Below are 25,518 nucleotides of genomic sequence, written 5' to 3'. Positions count from 1 at the left end.
CAGCTGTGGCCATCAATGCCCCTTGGAAACAAAGTTGATTTCTGGGTTTCATTTGTGTGTAAAGCCTGCAAGTGCTGACACACGCCTTCTAACTTAGAAATGGCCTGAAGTGCTGCATTTTCCCTAACTCCAACCTCCCACTAGCGGCCCCTTAGGAGGTCACCAATTGTCCAGGACTGGGTGCTGGGAAGAGGCAGGTCTTAGCCCCGGGGTGATGATGAGGAATTCTGGTTTAGCTGCTCTCTCCCAAACTGCTTAGACTAAGAAACCTTAATAAAGCGCTCTGTAGACTGTTAGACACTGCACTCAGTTATGATACAGGTTAGATCTTGGATGGCCCCGGAAGTCCACATGTAGACTTGATCTTCAGCTGCTTGGACTGGAGGGACCTGTAAGACACGGGGCCTGGTGGAAGGAGGCTGGTTACTGAGAGTGTGCCCCTGAAAGGGATACTAATGTCTCAACCTTCCTTCTGCTTCTTGCCTAGCAGAAGGCAAATTTCATTCATTTATATGTATATATGTCTTTGTGCACAGGCATACATGCCATTGCGTACACATATGGAGACCAGAGGACAACTTCCTGAGAAGCTGGTTCTCCCCTTCCACAGTGTGGACCACCGGTTCAAACTCAGATAGGGCCCTTACCCACTGAGCCATCTTACCAGCCCCAACCTTTCTTCTTTTTCATGTTGGGCCCATGATAAGAAGGAATTTTCCCATATAAAATGGCCTTATTAATTCAGGCTCCATACTCTGAACCCAGTGTAACTTTAACATGGCAAAAAGTCTAACTTTCCACTACAAAAAATTAGGATGTATTGTCAAAATTAATCTTAAACTGTATGGTTCAAGAAATTAAAGTTGCCAGATGAATATGTGTATTAATACATTTCAAGTAATCATCAAATAATACATATTTATTTAATTCTATAAAACATTTTCATTACAAAGTTGGTTGTGAAATTGTTAAAAAATACACAAATGTACAAAGATTGAAATAAAAACCACCCAGAGCTAGCTGGGTTTAGACACATGCTTCCTGGTCGTCTTGGTCACACTGAACACCAACTTCTTTTTGTTTTGTTACGGTACGCACAATACTTGTCCTGCAGCATAGGAGATGCTGCTGCATCACAGCACCGATCATCTACCAATTCCCTATTCATTCACATTAAGAAACCCTTAACTTCTAACAGTACTAAGCTTTGGCTATAACCTGTCGAAGTCTTACAAGCATAAGTAGTACATCAAAGGGAGCAGATTCAAGCTTTCCCACAGATAGTAAGTAGCAAACTGAATACAGGAACGTGTACTAATATCCCCACCACTACTACCACCAATGTCCAAGTGATCTAATTTATCATCTTCCAGCTGAAGACTGTTCTTAGAGAAAAATCCATAAGCTCAATCTCCCTTTTAGATTCTCCATCAGAATCCTCACAAAAGCACAGAATTGGAGTGTGGCATTAGGAAAATGGCAGAGCAGAAATCTGTGACTTCTCCATGTTCCCACACAATTCCAACCAGTAACTTTCCAATAGCAAGATGAGCACCCAAATTCCCCAAACTCCAGAGTGAGGTTGTGGTACCCCTTGGGCCCCAGAGAAATGCAAATCCATGAGAGTCAGGGTAACTATAAGGCTGCTCTATCAAGCTCACAGGACGACACATGGAGATTCCTCTTTGATTCTACAGTGGAACAAATAGTTGGAGCTGCGCATTTGACTCCCTCACATTCTGAGACTTTGTAGGAGACCTACTTGGGTCTGGTCTCTTCACATGGGACAGTGTGAGCAGAGCAGAGCTAGCCTACGCAGGGCCATTAGAATGAAAAAACGGGACAAGCCTCACTGCAATCAAAGTGTGAATGTTGGGAGCCTACCCTTGTAGAAATGGTAATGCCACCAAGCTTTGCAATGCGTGCAGTGTGTGCCGGCATACAGAATTTCCAGACAGACTTACTACACAAGGATGGCCATGAGCGAAAGCCAGGCTGTGAAGGCTGAGGTAAGAATGCATTCAGTATACAGACACTGATACAGAACTACAAGGGTCAAGAACCTCCTCTCAGGCCCTCACAGCAGTAGTAAAGGACGGTAGTTACCAGAGGCCTGGGAGCCTGGGGAGGAGTTTCCAGAGCTGTCCAGACAAGCAAGCACAGGAACAGAGAGTAACTAATCAGTTGCCCAGGAGGGAAGGAGCATGAAAAGTGGGGAATGACTACATGACTGAACTGTCTAAAAAACCCTCTAGATTGTGCACTTTGATATCCCAATGAAATCTTTAAAATAAAAAAAATAGAGAATTATATTTCTTTTTTTTTCCCCTGGAGCTGAGGATCGAACCCAGGGCCTTGTGCTTGCTAGGCAAGCGCTCTACCACCGAGCTAAATCCCCAACCCCTAGAATTGTATCTCTTAAAAACAATGGATGACATCGGGTGACATTTACCAAGATGTCATTGGTCACTGCATCTGGTGAAAGAACCAGTATTCCTGCCCCAAGACTAATGCTGAAGGCTTTTCATGCTTTCAAGAGCAGGTTTCTTTGTGGCAGGATGCAGAGCAAGACACAGTCTGGAGACCTGATGGGCAGGAAGGTCCCTGCTGGACCAAGGGAGGGATAACAAGGGTGCTTGGACATTGGCATGAGTGGCTGCAGGAGGAATTCTTCATCCCTGACCTGTCTCAGGATAGTCTTAAATATCAGTTCAAGACATGGCTACCAGGGACGTGGGTTCTGAGGCCTGGCAGACAAGGTCAGGGGGTACCGTACTGGTTCCCACATTCAGGAAAGTATTCTTCAAGCCTCCGTGTCTTAGGCCATCAGAGTAAATGAAAATGCATATCCAGGCCTCAGACACCATGCTCCTACGGCAGGATTTCTCTGCTCTCACACAATCTCACTTCAGGATGGGGTTCCACAAAGTAGCTCCAAGCTCCCTCCCTTGACTACAGCTGTGAGATACAAGCCATGAACACTATGCAGAAAGTTGTGACAAGAACCAGAAAGACCACAGCCTCTTGACTGCCGAGGAAGGCTTCTTCTCCCTCATGCTACGTTACTGTAATGTCATCTCCATCAGAATGTGGCACAGTGGGGACGTCAGTGACCAGTGAGGCACAGACGGAAACAAGCTTCATAGGGAACATCTTGAATTTCATTTGCATCATGATTTTGAGCCTCTATCATCGTACCTGGATTTCCTTTCATTACAAGCCAAAGGAGAGAGAAATGCTTTACCAATTAAAGAATTCCTAATTCTAAAATGTTAGTTTAACCAAATATATCTTATTAAATATCAGAAGAGCCAGAGGTATGGTGGCTCACATCGGTCTTCTCAACACTTGGGAGTGGGAGGCTCAGGAGTTCAAGGCCAATATTAGCTACAACTCATTCAAGGCCAGCTTTACTGCATGAGAACCTAATAAAAACTGAAACAGCAAAAGAGAATCCCAGCAGCACTTGAGGACCAGTACTTTCCCTAAATAATATGGAAAAGCCCCCAAAGAAATGCTCTAATTTGTTTTGTCCCCCCATCCCCTTTTAAAAAATCTCATCCTAGGCAACTTAAACTTTGACTCTGATGTTATAAAACAGTTTCTGTTGCCACCCCATGGGACACTTGACACCTAGTCAAAACAGGAAGCCTACTAGGGTGTTTTTGGAGAAAGTACACCCTCCAGCGTGAGCCAGCTCCAATAAGGAGAACACAGCTTTGCCCATGATGGTCAAGCTTCAAGCGTTTTATGCAAAACAATGTGCTTTATAGCAGGGTAGATCTGATACTGTGGAAGAATTATGCAAAATTATAATTTAAATGACTGGGGGTATAGTCTGGCATAGAGGAGTGCTTGCCTAACATGTACCCAGTCCTAGGTTTGATCCTGAGCACTACAAAAACATAAAATAAGTTATAACCTAAAACCAAAGTGGGCTCAGGCAGAAAGCACACAAAAGGACCAGTTCAAGACGGGACCTGGGTTGGTTGGGCTGGCCTTTGGGCTCTCAGGCTCCCAGTCTCTCCAGGCTGTGAGAGTCTGTAGGTTCCCCAGGCTGTCCGGCTCTGTAGGCAGTGAGAAGGAAATGAACTTGACTCTTCGGTAAGTTGGGCAAGGCTGCAGCTGTATGCTCACAGTGTGATGAGAAGCCAGGCATGCTGCCGGGGACAGAGCGGCTGTCTAGTTTGCACTGAGCTCCCAGACGTGTGGGGGTGGAGAGATGCGCACACTAACATCTGAAAGCAGACAGCTACTCCATACCGAGGACTGAGCGCGAAACTAGCTGGGCAGTACTCCTGTGCATTCTGACTTCAACACCAATTCTATAGGGATGATGATTTTTGCAACTTCCGTGACAAACTACTACGGAAATTTTAGATAGGGCTGGGAGCAACTCTGTGGCAGAGCATGTACTTAGCACACACAAGGCCCTGGTCTCATCTCAAGCACCAATGGAAAACAAAAACAACAAAAGACCCTATAAAAAATAAATTCCACCTTTTCTTCTTAATGTCTTAAACCCAGGGATGAGGCACAGGTGGTGGTTTTGAGTGCTATGAAGGAATGACTATCCAACTGTACTTCATTCATTCCACTTGACCTTTAAGCAGCATAGGGGGAGAAATAAGCCCACCAGTACCAGTCTGTGGTGCTGTGAGGACAGGCAGCTGACTGACCACATCATCCGGTGCTTCTCTCATCACGGCAAATGTCTCTGCGCTCCCAGGTCTGGTGAGATGGGGCTAGGACAAGGCTGGGATGAAATACTGAAGGGAGATGTCTTCCAGAAGCAAGTCAAAATGCACAGTTCTGTTACTCACAATATCTAGAAAAAGACCCAGATGTTAAAGACAGCTTTTCATCCTCACCTGTCACGACAGCTTCTCTGCCATGGACAGCTCCTACACTTGGTGCCTGCTCCCTCTGAGGGCTCACGAGGGGTCAGAGCACAGGCTACTGCTACCCACTGGGGACAGTGTGAGTGATGACAAAGGAGGCTGCCCAGGCTGGAGGGGAGAAATCGGGCTGATTTAACCAAAGTGGCCTTCCTGGTAAAGGCAGGTACCCACAGTGAGGTGACCAAAGTATACAGACACAGTCTGAATGCTGTGGTCCTGTGCACTCTGACAGGCTACACCACATACCACCAAACTGTCCCTGTATCCTCACCCCACAGACGCTCACAGTCTCTCCTGTGCTTTCTCATCCTGTGTTGGCTGGTTTTATGTGAATTTGACACAAGCTAGTCATCAGAGAGAAGGGAGCTTCAACTGGGAAAATGCCTCTGTAAGACTGAGTGGAAGGCAAGTCTACAGAGAGCATTTGATTAATTAGTGATTGATGGGGAAGGGCCCAGTCCATTGGGAGTGGGGCGATCCTTGGACTGGTGGCCCTGGGTTCTATAAGAAAGCAGGCTGAGCAAGCCATGAGGAGGAGTAAGCCAGTAAGCAGCACCCCTCCATGGCCTGTGCGTCAGGTCCTGCCTCCAGGTTCCCGAGCTGCTTGATAATGAAAAGAGATGTAGAGGTGTAAGTCAATAAACCCTCTCCCCCCACCCCCAAGCTGCTTGTGGTCACAGTGTTTCATCACAGCAACAGTAACTAGGATACATCTTTCAGACAAGCTGGTCCTTGACAGAGCTACCCAGAACTCTGTTCCATCACTATATGGTCTAGCCCCAGGTCATCTTCCTCAGCTTTGTGATGAATGAGAGGTCATCCTGGGCACTTTCCACACAGGGAGGGAGGTCACATCTATGTGACCTTGCTATGCCTTTTTTAAAATAAAACAAAATAAGGAGACAAAGAGAAGCTCTTGATGAACTTCCTGGCTTAGTAGCGAGAGCAGGTGAAGAGGAACAGGGCAGTGTGCAACCAGAGTCAGGACGAGGACGAAACCATCAATAAGCAACAACCGAGGAGACTTTGGTAGTGAGCACAGGTCAGGTGGGCAATGAAAGGAGCAGAAATGCCTCAAGCTGAAACTCAGATCTAGAAAAGGCATAAACCGGACTCTGATTATGTCAAATCTGATAAAGTCAGGGCTGGGAGATAGTTTGCACTGTGCAGACAACACCGCAGGAGAGCCCACTGCCCTACAGCGACATCATCCAGCCCACTGCCAGTCCCGCACCTCACTGCTCGCCATCACTCTTCAGTGTCTCCAGATACCTCTTCTAGCTCAAGGAAACTTTACGACCTGACTGCCCAGGGCGCTCGAGTTCCCGGAACTGGGCATAGCTACACTTAGAAGACTGCACGCATGTTAGACTAGAGGGAGTACTGGAGGCTCAAACTCACTGCACACAGCCTTGGTGGGAGCCACTTGCTGTCCTGCAAGGAACTGGAGGAGCTTCCTTATGTCGATGTGCACCTGGGCCATGTCTTCGGGGTGTCTGTTTTGAGAGACGCTCTCAGAGGCTGAAATAACATGAATTTTTTTTTTAATCCAAAAATCTCTGGACATAACAAGGAACTAAGAAATATGCAATGGGTGTTAATGAACTGATCAACCCCATTGCTCTTCTGAGCAACCTAGTAGACTACAATTTGTAAATGTCACTCATTCAGCAGGTATTTGAATTGTTTAAAATACAGTAACCACCATAGGAGTTTCACTTAAAACGTCTTGAAGTATAATTCAGTCACCTCTTTGCACAAAAGAAAATTGTAGTTCAATATGAATTCAAAAGTTGAAATGCAGATGACTAATGCCAGATTTCTAACTCTACATAGTAGAACAAACAACAGAAATCAGCCTTTCTAGTGCTGATAACCTGCTTTGTGCCTGTGAAACAAAATGACTGACACCGAATAACTCAAGTCAGGGCTGGGGATGTAGCTCAGTGGTAGATCACTTCCCTAGCACGCAGAGGCTCTGGACTCAGTAAGTACTGCAAACACAACCGCATGAAAGCCAAGGACATTCCACACACCACTGTCAGAGCTTCCATGCTATGGATTTCACTGTGCTGGAGCAATGTGCCCCTCACTACGAAGTAAATGTTTCCTTCAAGGCTATGGTAAGATCTGTGCTTATGTGAAAGCAAACCTACAATAACCAGGCATAATTCTAAAAGGGATGGAGTCCTCTTATCTGTTTAGCAACACATGTATCAAAAACTGGCCCTCCTCCCATCATTCCAGATACCTTTCCTCTGGCCCTTGGGCTGCTTCCCTCTTTGAGAGGAGGTCTCTAATTTGGGCTCACTGCTCACCAAGCTGCACAACCACCCCTTCCTTCAAGGCTCACTGAACTGACTGCACATTCCTTCCTGACCTTTATAAGGTGAAAAGTATGACCAAGTTCATCTGTATCACATCTGTATCTGCCAATCTAACTTTGCAGGGATTGAATTGACTAGAGGAGAAAATAAGAAACACAACTTTTGACTCCAGTCCAGACGAGAATCTTAACCTTTTAGAGCACAGTGACAAATGAAGAACCATTTTGGAATATTTGTTTGACTATGCAAAGATGTGTTGCATTTGTTTAACTATGCAAAGACGTGTTGCTGTTTTACCTTGCCTGCCTAAGGCACCTGATTGGTCTAACAAAAAGCTGAGTGGCCAATAGCAAGGGAGGAGGTATAGGCGGAACTTCCAGGCAGGAAGAGTTAAGTAGGAGGAGGGATTAGGCTCCAGGAAGAAAGAAAAGAGACCCCAGGAGCCAGCGAGCCAGACAAGAGGAAGCAGGAAAGTCGAACATACAGAATGAAAGAAAGGTAAAGAGGCCGGAAAATAAGTAGAAACAGGTTAAATTAAATTAAAAGAGCTAATGGGACAAGCCTAAGCTAAGGCTGAGCATTCATAATTAATAATAAGTCTCTGTGTCTTTGGGAGCTGGTTAGCGACCCAAAGAAAATGCCAACTACAAAGAGCTTTTGAACTTTTGGAAGTCACTGTTTGTGACCTGAATCCCAGAAGAGGGAAGCACCCTTCTGCAAACCCTCAATGCTTGGTGGCCTGGCCCCTTGCCTAGTACTAACTGCGCCTCATTATGTCACAGGGACAGAACATCTAATCTCTACCCCTTCTCAAGTGTGAAACAAGAAAACCAAATTTCAATATTTTCATTAAGAGAATCAATATATATTGAAACAATTTATTTATGAGAAGAAAAATATAACCCATAAGAAAACTCACGTAATACAGGGTTTCCAAGATCCTTAAAATGTGTCGTCACACATACCAACTCTGTTTCTATCTTTAGGTTCAGTTCTCCGTTCAGGTTTGCTTCAATAATCTGCAAATTGAATAAAATTCAACATTGGAAAGAGAAAAAACAACAACATGTAGGTACCAGCTTCCACAAAAGCTGGGTAACAAGGCAGTGTCACAAACCTAACACCACACAGGGCACTGAAGCCCCCAAGGCATCAACCACAGAGAGAAGTTCTAAGAGCCCAGAACTCAGAAATCCCCTAAAACCAAGAAGATACCCCCTAGTGGAGAACTCAGTATGGGGAGGTGGGAGGGACCTGGCTGGGACACTCTGCCAAGGATCAGGGCTCTGGAGGCCCCGGCAAAGTGATGGGGGGGGAGGGGAGGGGAGGGCTCCCTTATAGCAGGCATGGAGTGAAAGGATCCTAACCGAACAGGACAAGTGCTCTGGCAGGTAAGAGAAAGAACATTATATGAGTAAAAAGGATCAAGAAGGATGGATCAAACCACCAAAACTATGCATCCTTCAGAGATGCCATTTTCTCCTTTCTCATTTAGTACAAGAAGCATGGTAGGCTGTGTCTATGGCTCTTGCAAGAAGAGCAGCCACCTCCCCACACCATCATCACACTTGTGTGCATGAGAACCCCTGAGACCTGGTTAAGATGGACTTTAGATTCGGGCCTGGGCCCAGACTCTATACTTCTGACCAGTTTCCAGGGCATGCTAATGTTGCCTGTTTTCTGACACTGTCCTGTAGCAATGCTTAGTGACGGGTGCTCTGCTGGATGTGACTTCAGATGTGATGCTGGAAACACTCTGTAGGAGCGGCTCACTGGAGGATTTAGGGTGAGAAGCACTGTGATGCAGTGAGAGGGGAAGCTAAGTGAAACCTGGGGCTGGAGGCATTATGACCTATGATGGGGCTGCAGTGCCGCTGTCACAAGCATTTTATCGCTCTGGTGAATTCAGAGGTGGTTTATAGTAGGTACCAGTACAATTAGTCAGCAGTCAACTAAAGTGATGATTAAGGGAGCCACAGGCAAAAGTAAGATCTTATCCTGATGCTAAGGAAATTGAACATGTCGATGTGCGTGATAGTACAGAAATCTGCATCTGAAAATGGCTCTGAGTAGTATGTTCAGGGCGTGGGCTCCTGTTAATTCTTTCACATGCTGACTAAATGCATCATGTGTCCGGCACTCTGGATTATGTGTGAGTTGAAATCTAATGTTCCATTACTCAGACTTTAAGAATTTGAAGATGGGCTGGAGGGATGGCTCAGAGGTTAAGAGCACTGGCTGCTCTTCTAGAGGTCCTGAGTTCAATTCCCAGCAACCATGTGGTGGCCTCACAGTTATCTAAAATGAGATCTAGTGCCTTCTTCTGGCATGCAGGCATACATACAGGCAGAACACTGTATACATAATACATAGATAAGTAAATCTTAAAAAAAAAAAAAAGAAAAAGAAATTGAAGAAAGCATAAAAGTACGCATGCCTGCAGAGAATCTAGAGCCAACGCAAGCTGCTTTCTTAATAGGTATTTATTTCTAACACCACGGTTTTTCAGAAGCCATCAAATTTACAGTTGTTGGAAACAAATGGACACAGGCCACACGTGAGCTTTACAGAGCTCCAGGGAGAACCCCAGAACATTCACAAGCATTGCTGTCTACATTTTGTTTTGGTGACTGTCAAAGCGGACTATAGGACAGTGGGTTAAGAAGAGCTCTGGGTTGCTGAAAGAAGTCTTAACAGGAAAGCTTCTGACTGCAAGGAAGTGACTAGAGGAGATGACTGAGAGCTTAAACTCCAGGTATAATGTCAGAAGCTCAACATAAGAACTCATCCGAGTTCAAAGAACTTACCACATTGTGTTTCTAGAATGAGGAAGATTTGGAGTTCAGAAATAGTCTGGAACAAGCATGGGGGACACCATGTGCTGACCAGTTTCCAGGCATGCTGATGTTGCATGTCTTAACCCACAGCATGACTGCAGAGCTGTGCCAGGTGACTTCCTTTCCTCTCACTGACCTTTCATCTCCTGCCTGCCATGCCCAGAGGATGTCCTACTGGCACGGATGCCCACCTCCTTTCCAGATTAGGTAGCGTGTTTGTGCTACTGATTGGCAGAATGCTGACCGTACACTGCATATGGCCTTTCTATAGACCAGTTAGGCAGACACCAACAACCAAACCAGAAACACAGTGCTAAGGCAACAGCAGCCCCAGCCCCTTCTGAATCTGGACCTTACCCATCTTCTATGCAGTGTCCTTGTATGGGACTCAGTCATGATCTGTGGTGATAGTTTGTGTACACTAATAAACTTGCCTGGGGATCAGAGAACAGAGCCAGCCACTAGATTAGACACAGAGGTCAGGCAGTGTTGGCACACACCTTTAATCCCAGCACTTGAGATCTCATGCCTTTAATTAGGAAACACACATGCCTTTAATCCTAGGAAGTAATATGACAGGGCAGAGAAGGGTATATAAGGCGTGAGGAAACAGGAACTCACTCTCTTTAGGCTGAGGATTTTGTAGAGGTAAGAACTAGTGGCTGGCTGTTCTGCGTCTCTGATCTTTCAGCTTTCACCCTGACATGTGGCTCTGGGTTTTTTATTAAGAGACCATCTAAGATTAAAACAACAATGATCCTTTACTGACGGTTTGTCAGTGAGGTTGGGAGGTTTCACCATAAATGTGGAAATGGACCAAGATAATTTCCTAGCTTTGTGAGGTCTTTATTCTACAAACTATTAAGACATGCCACTTCTCCTGGAGGCATCTACTTAGTTCTTTAGAATTCTGGCTTCCCAGGCACCCGGAAAGATCTCATATGCATCTGGTTATTTGTTGACATGCCAAAAGAGAAACAACTGCCACTGCTGTCACTACACACTTCTCATGCTCCACTTTGTTGACCATTTCCATGGAACAGAAAGAACAAGCAAATGGATCCCTCAATCCAGTGCCTGACTTTTCCCGCTGGACCTCTTGAACCTCCTAGAAGTCCCGGGTACCTTAGAGGAAGCCGGCCTGACAACTGGATCCTTAGAGGAAGCTGGCCTGACAACTGGATCAACACCGCTGCCAGCGCAGAGCGAGCTACTTCAAGCGAAATTGTTTTCCATTCAGGTGGCAGCTCCAGAGACTACTGCTCTGAAGTGAGGCCTCCAGAGAAAACAACACCATCTAAAAAAGCCCACTTTCTAGGTTTCAAAATCCTTCCGTGATGTGACGATTCCTAGGAGCTAAACTGTTACTCTCATCCATGCAAGAACACAGTAGATCCCTTCCTTGAAGCTGGCACTTCTGGAGATTCCAAGATAATGGTGGATTTACAGGCATGCTGGAGAAAAGCTCAGTGCAGGGAGTTTCCAGTGGGCCACATGGAGCTTGGGCTGAACACTGCCAATTGCTGAGCACTTCCAAGGAGATGAGGCACAGCAACTGAGTGTAAAACAGCAGAAACAAAACCTATGAAGGGGTACTAAGAGGGCAGACGACAGGGCCAGCCTAGTATGGATCAGCCAGGAGGGCCTGGCTGCCAGAGATGTGGCCTTGGAGGTTGGGAAAGTCAATGGTTTGTGGATCAGGTGGGCAGGGGCTTTGAAAAGATTCAGGAACACAATGGAATGTGATTTTTAAGGAGTGAATAAAGGTGGAATTCAGGATATGCTCATATGTGAATGATGATAGTCCTCATAATTTTCCATCACTGTTGTGGTGTTTTGGGGCCTTCAAAAATATATAGAAAAATAAGGGGAATCCATCTATGTTAGTGTATAATGTGCCCATGCATATTAACATGTGAAGATACTGGGGCTTCGACTACTCATGCAGCTTGGCGGTAGAATATGTGCTTCATTTGCATAAAGCTTTCTGTTTAATCCTCAGCATCAAATAAAGGACCAGCAAAAACTGCAGTGTTTGTCCAAGTTACAAGAAACAAAATACCAGAACTGTCGGAGCAAGCTCCTGGTATCCTATAAACACGAGGGATCAAGGGCAAGCTGTCCCCAGCGAATGAGAGCTGAAAGGCATTAGAACAGGCCCCTAAGGGCCAGAGCTCAACACCAAGCTCCGTCGTCCTCCCCAGAGGGGCCTCGGTGAGAGAAACCCACCAACTGAGACACCTTGTGGTGGCGAGGGACCACCCACTCCTGGGTCTACAGTGAAGCTGCCACTGTCCCAGGACAAGCCACCCACATGGCTAGAGCTCGCTTGGGTTCTTTTCAGGAGTAATCACTTACAAGTTGATTGCTGATGTTTCTCATTTTTTCCACAACACTCTTCATAGTCTTCAAGGCTGGTAAATAAATACTCACCTAAAAAACGAGTAAGAGAAATCACAAGTATCAGAAATCTTAATATAGTCTATAGTGACAGGTACTCAAGCAATTTTTAATTTTTAACTTTTTTAATTTTCCACATAAAGTTCCTTTAAAATTTTGAACATTTCACTACCTTATTCAAGGAAATAAAGATACTTGGATACCTGGCTCTGGTTACCATGGTGACCATACTCCCAAGAGCATTGTTCTGGTTCACGAAGAAACACAGTACAGAGATACCTATATATAAGTCCAAGGGGAATACAGCTCAAGTGCTGAGCAAGAAGCCTTCTTCTGGGAAATGTTTTACAGGACTCAGGGGCCTTCTGTGTACTGTTTAACATACAGCCAGTCATTATCACAACTCATTTGTGCTATGTTACCAACAGTGCTGTATGTAATGTTGGCTTTTTCCAAACCTATAAAGACACCTTCTAGTCAACTACACATTTCATCTAGTATCTGTTTAATTTCCTTACATATATGCAAGAGACAAAGGACCATTTGGCATCCTCTTTATTTGCAATGGCTCTGAGGTTCCTAGAAGGTCACTGTTAACCTAAGCTCCAAGTCAACAAAATGCCTTTTCTGGCTCTTTCATCAAGGCCTGTGAAACATGAGATTGTGCCTAAGGCCCAGAGTCATGGTAAGTACAGACTGTCTTCCACAGCATAACTTAGGCTCTGTTTCCTTTGTCTACCAGCTGTCAGTGAGCAAGGCATTTGCACTCTTGTAGGGAAAGTGTGGCATTTCTAAATGGGAACCGGCTCTGTAACAGGATCTACACAGACAGCAAAAGTTACATACTCACATCTGCAGCCTTGCTAAATGACTTCTGTTCTTTTCAGAAACTGTACAAACTCAAACAAAACACACGCCGCAAGACGACAACATGCACGGGAGAGTTCAACTCCTGCCCTTTAGTGTGTGTTGAACAACAGACAGCACTTACATCAGAGTCCGGGACAGACGGCTCTTGTAAGTCCTTCCACAATCTTCGAGGAACAACCTTTATGGGGATATCATGTGTCACAATTCTACTGCTGCTTGATGAGGACAACTGCTAAGAAAAAAGTCACAGTACTTTATGTTGTCCACACTAAAAGAAAACCGAAACACAAGAACTGATGCCAAACCTTTTGAATTCCAAATGGAATGTTCTTAATTCATCCTCTCAAAATCTATTCAGCCAATACTATTGGCATGGTGCATCTGTTCTGCTTTGGGTCCTGTGAGCCTGAGAAGTGTGGTGAATGAGACAACAGGCCCCAGTGGAACAAATGGAGCAACTAGAAGGCAAGAGCGCAAAGCTGCACCAGATGCTCATCAGAGCCTGAAGAAAGCAGAGTGGGGAGGAGGCTGGAGGAGGGAGAGTGGGATGAGGGAGAGTGGGATGAGGGAGAGTGGGATGAGGGAGAGTGGGGAGGAGGCTGGAGGAGGGAGAGTGGGATGAGGGAGAGTGGGGAGGAGGCTGGAGGAGGGAGAGTGGGATGAGGGAGAGTGGGGAGGAGGCTGGAGGAGGGAGAGTAGGGAGGAGGCTGGATGAGGGAGAGTAGGGAGGAGGCTGGATGAGGGAGAGTAGGGAGGAGGCTAGATGAGGGAGGGCTGCCAGAGGGGAGTGAAGGACAACCCTCTGGGGTGATGCTTCGGAGGACACAAAAACTAAAGAGGCACACAGGCTCTGGGAAGCTGAAGATGAGGGGACAGGGTTTCAGGCAAAGAAACAGTGTCCGAATTCATAAACCCAGGAGATAGACAGAGGCAAATCTGCTGGGTCACCTAGACACCACTGTGTACCACACCCTCAGCATTCTGCAGTTTCTACACCACTAAAAAGATAAACCATGATTATTTCTAGATACATCTCTAAAACTCAGAAACCAAAGTATTGCCAGGAATAGTGGCACACACAGCACTCAAGAGGCAGAGGCAGGTGGATCTCTGTAAGTTTGAGGTCAGCCTGGCCTACACAGTGAATTCTGAGACTGCCAGAGTTATATAGTGAGACCCTGTCTTGAAACAACAACAAGAAGAAATAAACTAAAGTATCTTGTATTCTTCCTCAGACAAGTATTGTATATTACATCTTGCTTTTCCTTAAGAAAGTTTATTTAAATTCAAACTTAATATCAGAATTTGGGACAGAGGGTTCTTGTAAATCCTTCCACAATCTTCTAGGAATAACCTTTAGGGGAATATCATATGTCACACTTCTACTGCTTGATGAAGACAACTGGAATTACTCAGAATGCTCTAATTAGCTCTAAGAACACACAAAAAGTTATGAAGCCATGAATTAACTTCAGAAATCTTTGTCCTCTTACTTACCAGCTCTACAGACACTGTAAGACAGGGAAAGTGTTTGTTAGTCAGCTTGATTTTCAAGGCTCTGGCGTTCTGGGCAGTCTTCAAGGCTCGGGATAAGTTTTCTGACGTTAATTCTAAATAAATCTCATTGTTTTCTGCAGAGACTCCTTCCATTTGAAATTCACTAAAAATGTTCTCCTGCAGGACAGAAACAGGCATTTATGGCGTTTTCGGCACTCCTGGCTGGAGCCCAGGGCCTCTGGGTGTTCCTGCTCACCTGCTCCAGTTCACACCACATGCTCACCCCACCACTGGCCAGCTTGTCCGAAAGGACGAAGTTCAGCTTCTCCGGGCTGATGCGGAGGGTGCAGGTTTTGGCAAGCCTGGCTATCATGTTACTGACGCCTGTAGCGAGGGGGATAAAGTAAGCACTTACTAAGCTGCACAACCGGGTAGCCTACCGGTCACGGATCACGCTAGTACTTCAACGCCGCTGACATCTTGCCGGAAAACCCTGCGATGCCCACAGCCCACAGCACCAGTGTCCCATCATGAAACAGTCTCAGAGAACAACTGACAACCGGGGGCCACATTCCACATAAACGTGGGGGCAGCTGGGTACTGCGGCACAGAACTGCCTGCTTGCAAGATTAGGCACAGTCCCGGCAGAAGGAAGAGTGAGGATCACTGCCAAGCGCACGGTCCCCGGTGGACATCCGCCCGCCCTCAGGGCCGCCCTCCCAGCCGACGGGCCCCAACTGTGCCCTCCACCCCGCCCGTCCTCTCACAGGGCTGCAGCCGCACTCTCCGCTCGCTCCCCGCAGCCCTGCCAGCTCACGTGTGAAGTGATTCAGACAAGCCAGGTCCACGATCTTGGCGCGAAACTTCATGGCGGCTTCCAAGCCGGCAGCAGCTTCGGCCCACGGCGGACGATAGTCCCTCCGGAACGTCCCGGCGGGGAAACGCGGGCGCTCGCTCAGAGGTTCCGCCGGGACGGTGCGGCGGGAGAGGTCCGCCCGCCGCTCGCCCAGGTCAAAGGCGGACGGAGGTAGGGGGTGGGGGCGTCCTCAGCCTTGGCGACCCTCACACCCCGGGTGCAGGGAAGTCACGTCCTGAACAACCCCTGGATTCCTGGCAACGGACCATTTTGAAGTTTTGAAAATTGTTTGAAACGTTTTAAAACCTTCAGCACATTGCTTGGTAGGATGCCCGAAGACCACTGACGGAAAGTGATAATTCTGCACCTTTGTCTCTATAGAAACTCATCAGAGCCTATAAAATTCTTCTTAGCCCTAGCTAATGAGGGTGCTTAGGCCAGGGGATCTCAGGGTGGAGACCTGCCTGGGCATCCTAGTGACGTTATGTCAACAAGTATTTTAAATAGAAAGAAAATGAAAGAAGGAAAGGGGTAGATAGAAAGGAGGGGGAGGGAAGAAAAAAAGAAAGAGAGTAGGACTCCTCTCCTCTCTCTCCCCCTTCCCCCTCTCTCTCCCCCCTCTCCCTTTTTCTCTCTCTGTCTCTCTCTCCCCCCCTCCCTCTCTCTCCCTTTCTCTCTCTCTCTGTCTCTCTCCCCCTCCCTCTCTCTCCCTTTCTCTCTCTCTCCCTCTCTCTCTCCTCACTCTCCTCTCTCTCTCTCTGTCTCTGTCTCTCTCTCTGGAGATCACTTGCTGAACACAGTTGTGACTTTTCATTAATCCGGCACCCAACACAAACAAAAGCCTTCTTAGTATAGTGTCCTTAGAATTTTTTAAAAAATAATTTTTAACCCAGAATAGAACACTTGGTTTTTTTCAAGGGTTATAGCTGTAATATTTTCAAAAGGACATTGGGGTTAAACTCCCAGGCTTCCCCCACTTTCTAGGTAAAGCATTCTTCCAAGTCACTACATATTCAACTCCCACCCCAAATATTCTTAAAGTCCTTTGAAAATGATATAAAACTAGATCTCGGGGGGGGGGGGGGGGGGTGTTACATGAAGGTTCAGCTGTAACAGTGTTTACCCTGAAGGCCTGAGTTTGAGCCTTGGTGTAATTCCAAAAGTTGTCCTCTCCCTTCCACATGTGTACCTTGGCATGAGCATGCTCACATTCACACACACAGTAAATTTAAAAAAAAAAATTAAAAATTTGTCTCTACCTTGGTACAGAGAATTAAGATATTAATAAAACAGCTGATAGTGCAGACTATTGGTATAATGAAATATATGACACGAGGCTAAATTCTAGTCTACTCTATGACATACAAGTGGTTGGCAAGCCAAATGCCACATATTACTTTTGAATTCACCAAAATTTGCTTTTTTATTTAGAACTTAAGAAATAAGGTAACTGTTACATGTATTTTGTGATTAAAGGCTATACTGTCATGTGTACATGCACGCACTCAGGATCATCCATGCACTGGAGCGCATGTGAACACCAAAGGACAAGCTCTGGTTTTGGGATTCACCTTCCACCTTGTTTGAGACAGGGTCTGTCTTAGCCCTCAGCTGATGAATACCCCAGGCCAGCAGGAGCCTGAGCTCCTGGGGATCTTCTGTCTCTGCCTCCTGTCTCACCATAGGAATGGTAGGATTACAAGTGTTTGCTAAGCTAAGCATTTGGCTGTTTTTATATGTTCAAAGCGAGGATTCAAACTTGGTTTCCTATGATTTCAAGGCAAGAGCTTTACCACTGAGCCATCTCACTAGTTCCTAAAGACTGTGTTTAAATAAACTTTGTAAGCAGTGTGGCATTATATCTGATCTCTATTTGAAATTGCTTAATATTATGCAATAAAATGGCAAAACAAAAATTTAAATTCCTAAGAAGAGATGTGCATAATAATGATGGTGGTGATTATACTTTCCCTATTGATGAATCTCAAATAATATAAGAATTCTGCTCAACAAATATATACGTAAGCTATAACAATCTTTTCTTAGAAGAAAACACTAATCTTATATATTCTTGCAATTAAGCTAAATAGGTTTAGCAAGCAAAGTTAATGATTTCAGAATTGATATTTAAATATGCTGGCATTTCCATATTTTCTTTCCAAATGATTTTCTCAAGAAACCACTCTGGAGAATTCCAGAAGTCCTATGTGCCAGAGTATTTTCTAATGCAATGTCTGCTTCTTATTTTCCATCTAGGTAGTAAATGGGCTTTTGATTTTTATAAAGTTCAAATCTTCAGGATGAGTCATTCTGTCACATGAGGATCTGCAGAGCAATATTAGTGTTATGTTTACTTCTAGGAGTAAAACATCCTACCTGATCTTGTCTTAGGAAATACATTACATATAAAATGGCACTCAGTATATACAGTTGGGGGTGAGGGAAGTGGCATCTTTAGAGCTGCTATCTAGGTGAGCTGCAGGTCTCACTGTTACCCAAAGCAGGCGTGGCTGTGTCTGTCACATGCCTGATCATCCGCAGCAGTCTCGGGGGAAGACAGACTCATTTCTTTGTGGGCTTGTTAGCAGTGAGTGTTGAAAAACCTACCCCAGAGGGAAAGAAAGTGGCATCGCTCAGAGTTCTACAGCAAATCTGGAAGTCAGTTTTCATCTTATTGTTTACACAAGAGAACAGTGAGGTGGAAACTCACATGGTAGAGATGGCGCAAGTGAATGTCTTTTTGAGAACCACCCTCGTCTCAGGAATGTGTTTCTGCTTCAGAAGCTGTTCAAGGGACTCCTCGTCTTTTGGATGTCAAATAAAAACTCTTCAGTAAATCCCATAGGTTTTTAAATTGCATTAGTGCAGCACACTAGCACTATAACACAAAGTGCAGAGGGACAAAGACTTGAGAAGGATCACATCCAACCCAGGAGGAAACAGACCAGTATTGGGTGGGTGCAGACTATATGTACCAACATTTGCTATGGACTGATCAACTACGTAAAACTTCCATGATGGATTCACATTAGTGCTGCTGCTTGAGAGTCTGTATTAGAAAAATTAGCCTTTGTAATGTGAGTGGCAGATGTGTTTCCATCTTGTTTAAGATTTTATTTGCAACGCTGTTGTTTATATAAAATTTTTATGCTTTTGTAGCTTCCTGTATCCAATATCATACAAGAATTAGCCCCAGTTTTGTTAAAGCTTTTATGGTTTCATTACCCACTTGTAAATAATTTACCATGCTATATTGGGGATTTATCACATTGTAAAGTAATAAATAAAGAAATCATTTTGTTTTCTTAATGGCTAGATAATTGTTCCAAGCCATTTGCTTGGTTTTGCTCAGTTGCTATGCCTTTAATATGGTTTGTTCCCTCCCTTGAGTGATTCCTGTTATATCTGTGGGTGAGAGCACTAAGTGGTGATTATGGCTCCGCACTCATTGACCGGTTAACCATTCATATGGTTAGTGGATTACATGTTATCTCCTGGGTGGACTGACACAGAGCCAGTTTGTCTAGGTCTTGTAAGCTTCCTGCTCTTCCCATGAGTCTTGATCCTTCAAATGTATCCTTCAGAAACTACCGGAGCTGTGAGCAGAAATCACAGTTTTTCCTCATAACTTACAAGTTCATAGTATTGTAACATTAGCAAGAGAAAACTAAGACTCTGTGCCTGTGAGTTTGCAGCTTACTGCTCACACAGTTAGAAATATAGTCTTGGACGGGCGGTGGTGGTGCATGCCTTTAATCCCAGCACTGGGGAGGCAGAGCCAGGTGGTTCTCTGTGAGTTCGAGGCCAGCCTGATCTATAAAGTGAGTTCCAGGACAGCCAAGGCTGTTACATAGAGAAACCCTGTCTGGAAAAACCAAAAAGAAAAAAAGAAAGAAAGAAAGAAAGAAAGAAAGAAAGAAAGAAAGAAAGAAAGAAAGAAAGAAGAAAGAAATCTAGTCTTGGACCTGCCAGCTCCCCTGAAGTGCCAGTGTCCCAACACTACGTGGTTCTAACTACGGTTTTAAGCCTTTGTCACAGAACTTCATCATCTGATGATACTTTTTCAGGTTTCTGTAAATAATGACATGACATTGCACATAAATCTTAAAGAAGACGGAAACATATCTGCCACTCGTATTACAAAGGCCAGACTTCCTAATACAGATTCTCAATGAATAATAGATGCATTGTTATGAAATTTAGAATCAAGTTAATCTTTTGGGATTCTACCTTCTGAGGTTTTAAAACCATGCATATTTTGCTCTTCCAAAGCCAATTTAACATTGACATGTCAACATATGTGAATGTCACAGGACAGTAACACCCACGGAGAGCTGTATCCACCTCAGTGACCATTTCACACATACCTTCTTTTTCCACCTTCCTACTTCTTTTCTTCACTTTGCAGAATTTGAAAACAGATCCATGGTGCATCATATCACATACAAATATTTTAAAAATATAAATAAAAAAGAACAATATTCTTTTTCAAAAGTGAGCCATTTGTTAAATCATGGCATGGTAAGCATATTTTTATATCTATTTATTTTATGTGTTGTGTGCGTGCGTGTGTGTGTGTGTGTGTGTGTGTGTGTGTGTGTGTGCACGCCCTGGCCTACATGCCATGATGTGCCTGTGGAAATCAGAGGACAGCTTGCATGAGTTGGTTTTCTTCCCATCGTGTGAGTTCCAGGGATCAAATTCTCATCGTCAGAGAGGATAGCCTATGTTATTGGCTGAACCATCCTGATGGTCAAGACATGTTTTTATTTGAGATAAGGACTGTCTAATTGTCCCAGGCCAGCCTCAAATTCAGGCTCTCCCTGCCTCAGTTTCCCTAGTGCTGGGATTCCAGGTGTTCTGCCTCTATGCACAGAAGTAATTCTTTTTAAAATAAAATTGTAATACCAATTTCGTGCAGATGTTTATGAATCTTTTTTTTTTTTAGCAATGACTCTTCTTGCTCCCCTGGTGGGGATAGAACCCAGAGCTTCACAGATTCTGGCCATGTGCTCTGCCACGACTCTGCAGGTGAGCCCTGTTACCCATTACTGTCTCATGACTGCACCATAACTTTCTGGTTTTACTTGAGATCATTATAATTCTAAATTAGATTAGAGAGAGTTGATGTCTTCACAGCTGAACCAGGCTTGCCCTTTATTGAAAGCTTTTAATCATTTTCTGTTACATAGGGCCTTTCCCTCATACAAATTCTCCTTTCTTTTACCGGATGCTTATGGTCTTTGCTGTGGCTTTTATAAATTATGCCCTTGATCTGATTGCTGTGGAATAATGCCTTTTCCCAAATGTTGATTGGCCAGTAGCCAGACAGGAGGTATAGGTGGGATAAGCAGACAAGGAAAATGCTGGGAAGAGGAAGGCTGAGTGGGCAGACACCAGCGAGCCATCCAGGGAGGAGCATGTAATGGCACACAGGTAAAGCCACAGAACGTGTGGCAACATATAGGTTAACAAAAATGGCATGAGTTTAAGTATAAGAGCTAGTCAGTAGGAAGCCTGAGCTAATAGCTAAGCAGTTTTAATTAATATAAGCCTCTGTGTGATTATTTTATAAAAGGCTGAGGGACTGTGGGTGAGAAATCTGTTTTGACTGCAGGCCAGGCAGGACACAGAAAAACTTGCAGCTACATCTGATCATTGTTTTTATTTATGTGTTGGTTTGATTTACATGCAGCAGTTTCACATCTAACAGATTGCTACAGATTCTACTTGCTTGCAATTTTTATAATTATTATATTTATTTATTTATTTTGCATAGGAGGTCATAGGACAGTTTGGGAGAGCTGGATCTCTCCTTCCACCATGTATGTTCTGAGGACTGAACTCAGTTCATCAGACTTGGCCACAAAGGGCCTTCCTCAGCTGAGCCACGAGGCCGGCCCATTTGTAATTTTTAAAGGGACAGTACTGAATTCCGAGGAGTCCATCAAATTCACGACCAGAACTTGCTGTTGACTTTTATCTCTAACTTAAACATTATCTGGGGCTTCTCCACTTCCACGGCCCAGAGGCTGTAGCTAAGGGTTGGGTAACAGTGGCGATAGTGGGTGTTGTGCCTGATGTGGAGGACCAATAACTTAGAGTGCAGAAGCTGTGGTGGGTTCCCAGGGTGACCCTCTTCTAAATACGAACTCACCTCCGGATGCTCAAAGTGAACTACCAGAAGGTGTTGAATTGACTTTCATGTTTTTATTAGTAAAATCCATTTACTTCTTACTGCCTAGTAGGGGTGAGTGTGAGGCTTCCCTCCCACTCCAAATCTTTGGTTCTTAGGGGTGCAATCTGATGTAAGGGAATGGCAAGCATCCTTGGACATTCTGGCTGCACAGCTGCCACCTTCTGCACCAGCTCCTCTAAGTGTGATCACTGGGGATGCCATGGACTCTGAATCTGTACAAACAAGTATACTTTGGATGTCCCCAGTTGCTGAGGATTTGAAGTTTCACACATAACAAAGACTCAGAAGCTGCATTCTGGAAACAAAGAAAACATGAATGACTTATACAAGCTGCTCTCAAGGAATCCCAATGAACACAGATATAGTGGGGAATGTGGGCTCCTCTTTCCTTCCCCAACACAAGTACTTTCAAATAGTGCTCTAATGGATGGGGAAAGGAGCTACTGGAAGGGAAGAGCTCATGACCAGATAGATATTGGGGCATGAAGGTGTTCAGGAGGTCTAAGCACACCAGGGGCCCTCACTGTGGCTGACTCCCCTCCTCACACTCACTGCTGTGCCAATAAAAGGATAGTTGTATGAAAACAAGACCCTTAAAACCATCTGTGAAGGCCAAAGTAGAAGAAACATGAGTTAAAGGCTAGCCTGAGCTACCATAGCAAGACCCAGTTTCATTAAAACGAAAATAAACACAGCCTCAACAAAACTCAAAGCTAATATGAATCCAAACCTATATGGATATGCAAATAAGACATAGAACTCTACAGATATGCTCATTCATCATAATTAACCATCCCTTGGTATCTAGGAAGATGGCTTCCAGGAACTCCTGTTGATAACTAGATCCATGGGTTCTCAAGTCCCCTATATAAAATGGCATAATATTTGCATAGAAGTCAGGGTTAACTTTCTACATAGTTAAGACCATCTCAAGATGTCTTACAATCCTGAACTCGGAGCAAATGCTATGTAAACCATCACTATGCTGTAGTGTCCAAGACAAACTACCAAGGAAAAGCTTTACTTGCTTAGTACAGTCCTAAAGACTTTTCTATCTGTGGTGTGATTCTGTCTGTGAGATCAGAGCTGTTTAGGCACTTGGTTTGGGTGGGGCTTGGACTAATTTTATTGTTAACCAAAAAGTATCATTAACACCTATCCTTACATAGTATGAGATGCTTTCTACCTCTCTTCAGTTACGTCAATTCCTATGGCTAACTATAAATAATGAAGAGATATTTTACACATTTTAATGCACTTCAGGAAGTTTATCAGTTAACCGTGGCTGTTTTCCCCCATTGGCTTAGGAAGAAAAGATTTATCTATATTATCTGGCATTAAATATTGACTGAGTTCATTTTTCCCTCTCTCCACCTCATCACACCTTCAAAGCTAGCCCCTTTACTCAAGACAGACGAGGCAGTCACTATCAAACTGAATTGCTCATATGGTAGATTGTTTCTTGTTCATGTGCTGGGTGCACTATTTAAAAAAAAAGTACTAAGAACTTCAATACATAGGAAAATAGGAGCAAATGAGAATGAGTTAGAAATTGCTTTTGTAATTGTCTACTCTAATTAATTGTGCACCCATAACATACTGTTAAATGATGCACATTAACATACATGTGAGCATTTGAAGCAGAGAATGGATTCATGACAGCCTTCCTTAGCTTTTGCTTCAGTCGCAATTATTTTCAGGCAGCAGTTCTAGCAAATCCCTCTTAGTGATGAGGCCAAACAGAACTTAGCATTTCCCAGTGGCTTTTTACCTGGAGCTCGAACGTTTGAACGGTTGTTTCTGTTTTGTTATACGTAAACTGACCTAGGAGCATTTCTTCTCCTTCGCATTTTTTCAGAATGCCCTGCAAAGAGATCAACAGGTATGGAGGCTGCAACCAGCAGGTGGGTGCTCTCTGGAAGGCAATGGATGCGGGCGGGGGTTCAAACAGAACAGTTCACCTGCCTGTGCTGCAGCCCGGGAGATGGCTCAGAGGATAACACTGCTTGTTGTGCAAGCTTGAAGACTTGTGTTCAGATCCCCAGTTTCCATGTGAAAAGGGCTGCCTGTGCTTGTAACCCTAACACTGGGGATCAGAGACAGACAGAACCTGAGAACCCACTGGCCAGCAAGAGGACAGCTAGGTGACTGGCCAGCAAGAGGACAGCAAGGTGTGACAAGTTTCCAGTTCAGTGAGAGACCCTGTTTCAAAGTAAACAGGACCAAGAGCAACAGAGGAAGCGCTTGGTTCACCAATTCTGCAATATGAAGGAAAATGGGAAAGACTTGTTATTGCTAAATGATTCCTGCCTGGAGGAACCAGCCCGGATGCCTGCAAATAAGGAACAGTAGTGTGTAAACATAGATGTGCCCGGCCTGCCAAAACTCATCCCTAACTCAACCCTGCAATGCATGTGAGCACCAGAGGCTGCAATTGGGAAGCCTCAGCAGCATGCAATTAGAAGCATTGGTGGGTACAGGAAGTGGGCTCCAGACTCCTCTAGCCAGTCATATCAAAGGACAGAGGTAAGGCCTAAGCCTTCGAGGAAAAATGGGAGCAGGCACTCAGACAAAAACCATGGGGAAGGTCAAAGGGCAGCAGACGGAAACACCAACTCCTGTAGCTTGAGGATACACTAGCACCACAGGGACTTAGGCTGCAAGCCCAGAAAGGCTCGGGATCTGGGCCATGGGAAGCTAGAGGACAGAGAGCAGAGGGACTCAGATCTGAGGCTTGGCTGACTGTCATTTCAACAAAGGGAGCTGTCAGTCCATGGCAGTCCCTGCCCACCAACCCCTGCCAGAGATCTTTCCCTGAGCCAGCTGGTTGTGTAGCTGAGGTCTGTCCTGTGCAGACCAGCCAGGTTGACACTTGCCACATGCAGGAATCCTTTCAGAGTCATCTGCATTGACTGTGCTGCCTGGCTTCAAAGGAGCATCAAGGCATTCAAGAAAAGCAACTTAAAAGATCAACAGAGACCCTGTAAACAAACAGATGATACTAAACTCTGCTATCAGTGTCTTCAGATGCAAAGAAGACAATATTGCCAACACAAAAGACTCTAAATAAGCAATATTTATGGAAATCAAAGTCTTAGAGAGTATGATTATGATGGAAGAAAATTGTACATAGGTGTTAAAGTAAAATAGATACTGTCTTTCAGAGATGGACTATGAACCAGAAAAGGAAAATGAGAACAGACTTCAGGATGCAGGAATGAGACCCTGCAGTAACAGCCATGCACCAGGCTCATCTAACAGTCATCAGATTGGAGCCAAAGGGTGAAGAGCTCCAACGGGGTGGCTGGGAGGAAGGCAGAAGGTGGAGGGAAGCACCATTAATCTGACTTGAATTAGCAATGGGGAATACGCACCTCTGAGGAAGAGCTTGGCAATGTGTTAGAGACAGAAATGTACCAAAGTGAGCAAATTAGACAAACAGGTGGCAAACACCTTTGGAAATGTTTTAAAATGTGTTCAGTAAAAAAGTAACTTTCAAAGGCTCTATGGCTCAACAAAAAGTCACGCCGAGTAGTCACCAGGAAAACGCTGACCACTGATTGAGACAAACAAAAAAAGACATTCATCTGTATTCGCCTGAGCCTCAAACATGAAACACAGGTTTAGGAGT

The 25,518-nt window shown here is 44.7% G+C and overlaps 2 protein-coding genes across 6 annotated transcripts in view; both read right to left on the bottom strand.

Moving 5' to 3' along the window:
- Window positions 1-3,361: 3,361 nt before the first annotated feature.
- On the bottom strand, window positions 3,362-15,745 carry Hus1 (HUS1 checkpoint clamp component). Of its 3 annotated transcripts, none has more exons than XM_036201621.1 (8): window positions 15,650-15,745; window positions 15,089-15,216; window positions 14,833-15,009; window positions 13,457-13,567; window positions 12,424-12,498; window positions 8,148-8,247; window positions 6,303-6,422; window positions 3,362-4,828 (listed from the first exon to the last, which is right to left on the bottom strand). In XM_036201621.1, exons 1-8 carry the CDS (start codon window positions 15,699-15,701, stop codon window positions 4,746-4,748), a joined length of 846 nt encoding a protein of 281 aa, XP_036057514.1. In that variant the 5' UTR covers window positions 15,702-15,745; the 3' UTR covers window positions 3,362-4,745. The 3 variants fall into 3 exon arrangements, with proteins under 3 accessions (XP_036057514.1, XP_036057515.1, XP_036057516.1); XM_036201622.1 differs by having other exon boundaries at window positions 13,457-13,564; XM_036201623.1 differs by having other exon boundaries at window positions 15,600-15,715.
- Window positions 15,746-21,882: 6,137 nt separating this feature from the next.
- Window positions 21,883-25,518, bottom strand: part of Sun3 (Sad1 and UNC84 domain containing 3) — a 34,217-nt gene continuing 30,581 nt past the window's right edge. For all 3 annotated transcript variants that reach the window (XM_036201184.1, XM_036201185.1, XM_036201182.1), the window contains 2 exons: window positions 23,659-23,751; window positions 21,883-22,182 (listed from right to left, as the gene is read on the bottom strand). In XM_036201184.1, the coding sequence (XP_036057077.1) occupies window positions 22,063-22,182; window positions 23,659-23,751 (213 nt within the window). In that variant the 3' untranslated portion in view covers window positions 21,883-22,062. The remainder of the gene's footprint in view (window positions 22,183-23,658; window positions 23,752-25,518) is intronic.

This window comes from Onychomys torridus, chromosome 10, assembly GCF_903995425.1.
Source record: "Onychomys torridus chromosome 10, mOncTor1.1, whole genome shotgun sequence".
Lineage (NCBI taxonomy): Eukaryota > Metazoa > Chordata > Mammalia > Rodentia > Cricetidae > Onychomys > Onychomys torridus.
This window is presented reverse-complemented; position numbering and strand designations above follow the sequence as displayed.